The sequence below is a fragment of the Dipodomys ordii genome, unplaced genomic scaffold (genome assembly GCF_000151885.1).
Source record: "Dipodomys ordii isolate 6190 unplaced genomic scaffold, Dord_2.0 Scaffold105, whole genome shotgun sequence".
Lineage (NCBI taxonomy): Eukaryota > Metazoa > Chordata > Mammalia > Rodentia > Heteromyidae > Dipodomys > Dipodomys ordii.
The window spans coordinates 734,739-741,694 of NW_012267321.1; the positions used below are offsets into that span (position 1 = coordinate 734,739).

General features: G+C 55.0%; 1 protein-coding gene across 1 annotated transcript; it reads right to left on the reverse strand.

Annotated features, from left to right (window-relative positions):
- Nucleotides 1-4,362: 4,362 nt before the first annotated feature.
- Kcna7 (potassium channel, voltage gated shaker related subfamily A, member 7) lies at nt 4,363-6,950 on the reverse strand. The gene is made up of 2 exons (XM_013027830.1): nt 6,405-6,950; nt 4,363-5,209 (listed from the first exon to the last, which is right to left on the reverse strand). Exon 2 carries the CDS (start codon nt 5,177-5,179, stop codon nt 4,394-4,396), a length of 786 nt encoding a protein of 261 aa, XP_012883284.1. The 5' UTR covers nt 5,180-5,209; nt 6,405-6,950; the 3' UTR covers nt 4,363-4,393.
- Between the last annotated feature and the right edge of the window lie 6 nt (nt 6,951-6,956).

The window sequence follows — 6,956 nt, forward strand, 5'->3', positions numbered from 1 at the left end:
GCGCCCGACGGCGGAGGAGGGGCGGGGACCCCGCCTTACACTCGCGTGCCTAGACCTCGGAGGCCCGGCTGCCCGTCCCAGCCGTGTCCGGGCCCCAGCCTCCGCCCGCGGACCCGGGGGTCCGGGCCTCAGCCTTCGCCCTCAGACCCAGAGGTCATAGATCCCAGCCTCCTTCCTCAGACCCAGGGGTCCAGACCCCAGCCTCCTCCCTCAGACCTGGGGATCCAGACCCTAGCCTCCCCTCTCAGACCCAGGGGTCATAGATCCCAGCCTTTTCCCTTAGACCCAGGACTCTAGACCCCAGCCTCCTCCTTCAGACCCAGGGGTCCAGACTCCAACTTCCTCCCTCAGAACCAAGAGTCGGGATCCTAATCTCGTTCCTCACACCTAGGGGTCCAGACCCTAGCTTCTTCCCTCAGACCTGGGGATCCAGACCCCAGCCTCCTCCCTCAGACCCAGAGGTCACATATCCCAGCATCCTCCCTCAGACCCAGAGGTCATAGATCCCAGCCTCTTCCCTTGGACTCAGGACTCTAGACCCCAGCCTCCTCCTTCAGACCTAGGGGTCCAGGCCCCAGCCTCCTCCCTCAGACCCAGGCGTCCAGATCCAGCCTCTTCCCCAAGACCCAGGGGTCTAAGGCTCCAATCTCCTCCCTGAGGCCCAGGAATCCAAGCCCCAGCCCTCCTCCCTCAGACTGAGGACTCAGTCTGGGATTCCTGGGGTCTCTGCAAGTTCAGCGTGGACCCAGGGCAGATTCCCACCCTCTCCCAGGAGCCTCGGCAGACATTAACCAGCTGGGCCCGGGTAGCGATAAGGCTTGACGCCCAGAGACAGTGGATGTGGGGGGTTCTTGCACAGAGCCCTCTCTCCTGGAATTTCCTGGGTAGGGACTGGAGAAGGGTGTCTTGTCCTGGGCTTAGATAAGAGAAATCCAAGGTATTACAGGACTTAGAGACAATGGTATGCTTTTTTTTTTTTTCAAGTGATCTTGTGTTGAAATGACCTGCCTACAGAAACAGAGTGAATCCTTAGTTACAGATGTGGGAGGATAGGGGACTGGGACCATGAAAAAGGGGGACGAAAAACCTGGAGTCCAGGTAGGAGACAAGAACTGCAGAGAAGACAGAGAGGGAGGGACATTTGGAGAACGGCATAGAGCTGCAGGCACCCGCTGAAGAAGCCAGATGAGGAGAGACGTGGAGGCCATATTTTAGATGACGGGGGCCTTTACCCTAGCACACCTCCACCCTGGGACTCACAGTTCCCCTCCCCCTGAACTATATTTAGGGGGGAAAATGACACCTGCCGTGGAGGGGGGAGTCACCCAGCACCCCTCTCTGCCTAAATATAGCATGGCAAGGGGGCAGGAAGGGTGTCCCCGGATTAGGGTGTTCCCCACTTGTCCTCTGTGCCCTGCCAAGGAGACATAGAAGCCACTCCAGTTGTTTACTTCCTCTTCCTGAGTCTCTGCCCCCCCCTCTTTGATGTTTCTTTCTCTGTCATCTCTAGGTGTCTGTCCTCTCTCTCTCTCTCAGTCTCTTTCCCCACCATTTGTACCTTTTCTGCTACTAGAGGGGAAAAGGTGGTCGGATGAGCAATCAGCTCATACCTGTACTCCTCGCTATTCAGAAGGCTGAGGCGTAGATTTGGTTCCAGGCAAATTGGGGCAGAAAAGTCCCAGAGACACTATTTCCAAACTAACCAGCAAAACTCCTGACTGGTGGCATGGCTCATGTGGTAGAGAACCAGCTATAAGCAATAAGCCAAAAAGATTGAGAGGCCTCAAGTTTCCCAGCCAAAAAAAAAGGTGTGGGGAGGAGGAAGGTGATTGGGTAAACTGAATTCCTTCCCTACATTCTGTAGCTCTTGTAGCTCTCTTCTTTTTGCTTCGTGTGTGTGTGTGTGTGTGTGTGTGTGTGTGTGTGTGTTGAAACTGGGGCTTGAACTGGGGCCTTGTGCTCTTGCTTTGGCTTTCTTGCACATGGCTGATATTCTACTTGCCCAAGCCATGCCACTAACCCATTTTTTTTGTTTACTAATTGGAAACTGGAGTTTGGCCCATTTTTGGCCTGGGCTGACTTCTCACCATGATCCTCCAGGTCTCAGCCTCCTAAGTAGCAAGGATGTCTGGTATGAGCCACCCAGGCCAGGCTCCACACAGGTTGAAACTTAGGGCCTTCTACTTAATTAAGCAGGGACTTTCTGCCTGAGATACATCCCCAGGCCTCCTTTCCTGCATGGTGATTGGTTAGGTGGACTCAGAGGGAGGTATGCCCTCAAATCACCTCTGAGAACTCAGTGGTGCCTCTAAGAGTTTGTAGGACCAAAAAAAAAAAAAGTGTGTGGAGGGGGTGGGGACAACAATAATAACAGCACTCTGCAAACCACTGGATACGTTTTAATAAATTAATACAAGTACCTTCAATGACATTTGGCTTATAGGAAGCCCTATGTGTGTTAGTGATTACAATCCTCCTCCTCTTCCTCCTCTTCCACCTCTTTATCCTCCTCTTCTTCCTCCTCTTAGGCCTTTAGTCCTGAAAGACTGAAATGTTTGGCCTTGCCCTGTTGGGTCACAGCCTCCTCTGTGAGTATCAGCCTCCTGATCAATCAGGCCACTGGTCTTGGAGGTGCCCGGTGCTCAGGCAGGCTGTGGGGGTGGTGGAGTCGGGCAGCCTGTCACAAATCCTCCCCAGGTGACCTTGGCAAGCCTTGGCCCCGCTGAGACTCAAGTTTCCCTCCTGGAAAACACACCAAGTCCCCCTGACGGCCTTCCTGAGGTAACAGAGGATGGGTGACGCACGCCAGTTTGGGCTCTGGTGATGACTGGGAAAACTTGAGACTTCATGTGTCTCTTCCCACTCAGGGACACCGAGGGGTTTCTGCCTTTATTTTGTTTTTGCTCTCTCTCTCTCTCTGAAACTCTAGTCTCCAGTGTTGATGTCTGTTCCCTACTCTTTCTGAGTGTCTGACCTCCCCTTCTCATTCTGGGTCTCAATCCCTTTCAGAGTGTCTGCCTTGTCTTCTCTCCGGGTCTCTGTCTTCTTCTCAATGGACCTCTGTTTCTGTCTCTCTCCCCGCTTCTGTCTCTGTACCTCTGGGTCTGTAGTCTCCCAGCCTGCTCCAAACATGGCCGTTCCCTGTTTTCTTGCCCTTAAGTTCCTACCTCCATGTCTCCATACCGAACGAATAAAGTGGGAGTTTGTTTGACAGAGGTTGGATAAGCAGACAGAGATATCCAAATTCCTAGTTCATTTGGAGCCCCTCTGTCTTTCTTTTGTTTGTTTTGCTGTTCCTGAGCCTTGAACTCAGGGCCTGGGCTCTGTTCCTGAGCCTCTCTGTACTCAAGGCTAGCCCTCTACCACTTGAGCCACAGAGCCACTTCCAGCTTTTTCTGTTTATATGGTACTGAGGAATCAAACCCAGGACATCCTGCATGCTAGGCAAGTACTCTACCACTAAGCCACCTTCCCAACCCTGGGAACCTCTCTGAACAAACTGACTCCAAAGATAGAGGGTCCAGCCTGCCCCCTACGGTGAATAACACAGGACAGGCTGCTTCCGTCCCTTCGCCTGACCCATGACATACAAATGCTTTCTTACCCAAAGCTGTGATCCTTGCCACGAAATGCAAGGCCCCTTAACATGGGGTCTCTTTCACACAAAGCCCAAGTGAGCCCAATATTGGTGCCGGGTTCACTCAATGCTATGCTTCAGCCCGGCTCCATGAGCCATGACTGAGAGATAATTATGGGGCCAAACTGAATCTACTGATGGGATCACCCACATCAACTCAGGGTGGCCCTGAACAGCTTCTAGCCATGAAATTCAACACATCTCTACCCAACAGAATTCTGTGGTCTTCAAGAACCCATTCTAAGCCTACTGGGCATGATGTGGCACACTCTCATGCCATGATGATTATCTTTCTACACACACCCCCCTTCAGGAAGATACAAAGGCAGGAAGTCTTCAGCATCTCAGTGCAACTCACCAACACCCACCTGATCATACCATCAACCCAGCCCCACCCTGGTGACTGCTTGATCGGATCCAACATGGCCCTGGGGGATTCTAACTCACAGAATCCCTCCTAGAGCACAGGGACAAGACAAATACAAACTCGAGGAAAGTTACACCATGACGGGATCACTGCAGTCTCAGCATGTACCTCCAAAAGATGCCACAAGATTTGTACAGCTCCATACAACACCCTTTGTATGCAAAGGGTGGCCATTCATTTGCTCCCACAGGAGTTAACCAAATCCTACAACTCGACCCCATTCATTCTCATGTACCCTAGTTCTTCCTAAACCAGATCCCCCCTCCCTGCTGCCCTTCTTCCCTCCCTCCCTCCCTTCTGAGGTCTTGCACACCTCAGGCTGTCCCTCCTCACACCTCGGTGACCAGGTGTTTTCCAGGGGGGGCCCAGAGTGGAGGGGGGAGCTCAGGCACCTCTCCATCCACCAATCCCCCATTAGCTTTGCCCTCCAGTGTGCCACAGGGCTGCGTGTCCACGTGGCTGTACATCCCGGCCTCTTCGCCTTCTGTCTCTCGGTGGTAAAAGTAGCTGAAGTTGGATACTATGACTGGCACAGGTAAGGAAATGGTCAGCACGCCAGCGATGGCGCACAGAGAGCCCACTATCTTGCCACCCACGGTGACAGGCGCCATGTCTCCATAGCCAACCGTAGTCATGGTAACCACTGCCCACCAGAAAGACTCAGGGATGCTGGTGAAATGGGTATCCACCCGGTCAACTTCGGCAAAGTACACTGCACTGGAAAAGAGGACCACCCCGATGAAGAGGAAGAAGATGAGGAGACCCAGCTCACGCATGGAAGCCCGAAGTGTCTGACCCAAAATCTGCAGGCCCTTTGAATGTCGAGATAGCTTGAAGATACGGAAGACACGCACCAATCGGATAACTCGCAGGATGGCCAGGGACATGGCCGGTTGACCCACCCCCCGCTGCCGGGCCAGCTCAGTGCCCAGTGCCACAAAGTAGGGCAGGATAGCCACAAAATCGATGAGATTCATCACGTTCTTGAAGAAGACTGCTTTGCTTGGGCAGGACAGCAGGCGTACGAGCAGCTCAAAGGAAAACCAACAGATGCATAGCGTCTCCACCACAAAAAATGGGTCACTGAAGGGCAAGCGAGATGGAGTTCCAGGCATGGGACTGGAGCCGTTCAGCCGAGCTGGGAACTGTAGGGAAGAACGAGAGGTCAAGGTGGGCCAGGCCAGAGCAGGGACTCTGGGATAGCCTTATACATTTCCCACAGACAGGTCAGTAGAGACCAAAGCCCAGAGACTTGCCTTTCTTCCTTTCTTCATGATTGGTTTTTCTTCCCAGGGCCTCAGCCCCACCTCCACTCCAGCTCTCTGGCTTCACGTTTGGGCATGCATGCCTCCTGCCCATCCATCCTTTTTCCATTTGTCTCTGCCAGCTGAACAGACCCTGGAGTTTTCAGACTCTCTTTTGCCCCACAGCTTCTTATTGTGTGTGTGTGTGTGTTCTGTAGTTAAACTCAGGGTTTGGAGGCTGTCTCTTAGCTTTTTTTCCCCTCTACCACTTGAGCCATACTTCTACTTGTGGCTTCTTGCTGGTGAATTGGGGGATAAGAATCTCATGGAGTTTCTTGTCTGGTTTGGCTTTGAACCGTGGTCCTCAGATCTCAACCTTCAGAGTAGTTAGGATTACAGGCATGAGCCACCAGTGCCCAGCTAACATCAATATTTTTCATAGTTAAAATTTAAGATAAGGTTTTGCTATGGAGCATAGAGTGACCTTGAACTCCAGGTCCTTCTGCCTCAGCCATCCAAGTGCTGGGACTATGGGCATGCATCACTACACACAGCTACAGCTTCCCTTTTTGCTGGTCTGCTTTCCTACTCCCTGCCCCAAAGACCCTCACTCTGCAGTTGGGGTTCTTACCTATTGCACCCCCACTTTCTGACAGAGCAGGTAGTCCTCTTTGGATCATCAGGTACAGCCTTCTGCCCAGCTTTCGGGGGCAGAGTGCTAAGTCAGTACTCTGTCTTTGGGTTATCCACCCCTCTTAGCCCCTTGTCCTACTTTTTGATAGGCCAGATCTTCTAGGAGACCGCCCCTCTCCATCCATGACACGCTCCTCCCCATCCAGCCCCACTTATCTCCATCCAGGCCCTGCCCATCTCCTTCTAGGCCCTGCCCCCACTGGTCCAGGCTCTCCTCCACCCAGGTTCCACCTCTAGTCAAACAGGGCCCACCCTCCCAGCATCCGGGTGCCATTTCTCTTCACCCAGATCCATCTCCATCCTGGGCCCTCTCCTTTGCTGTTCAGGCCCCGCCCAACTCTAGTCAGGCTCCGCCCCTCCCCGTCCAGGCGCCGCCCGCCTCCGTCCTGGCCCCGCCCCTCACCGGGCCAGCCGCTGCTGCCGCAGCCAGGGCAGCAAGCCCGGCGTCGTCGCGATCGTCGCGGAAGTCCGGCAGCGTCTCCAGGCAGAAGACGACGATGGAGACGAGGATGACGAGCACGGAGACGACGGCCAGCACGCGCGCAGCCTGCGAGCTCTCGGGGAACTCGAAGAGCAGCCAGAGCTGTCGCGCGAAGGCGCGGCTGGGCAGGGGCCGCTCGGGCGGCACGGCGCAGCCCTCGTCCTCGCGCAGGCGCGCCAGGGCGGCGGCGCCCAGCCCGTAGAAGGCCACCTCCTCCAGGAAGACGTCGAGCGGCACGTGCGCCGGCCGCCGCAGCCGCCCGCCCGACTGGTAGTAGTACAACACCGCGTCGAAGCTGGGCCGGTGGCGATCGAAGAAGTACTCGCGGCGCGCGCCGTCGTAGAAGCGACTGCGCCGCGCTGGGTCCCCGAGCAGCGTGTCCGGGAAGCGGCCCAGCGTGCGCGCCCGCGTCTCGAAGCGCAGCCCGGCCACATTGAGCACCAGCCGCTCGCAGCAGCCGCACGGCGGCGGGCA

Bases quoted from the DNA above. Each gene is read 5' to 3' on its own strand.
- Kcna7 (XM_013027830.1), bottom strand. From the start codon at position 5,179: ATGCCTGGAACTCCATCTCGCTTGCCCTTCAGTGACCCATTTTTTGTG.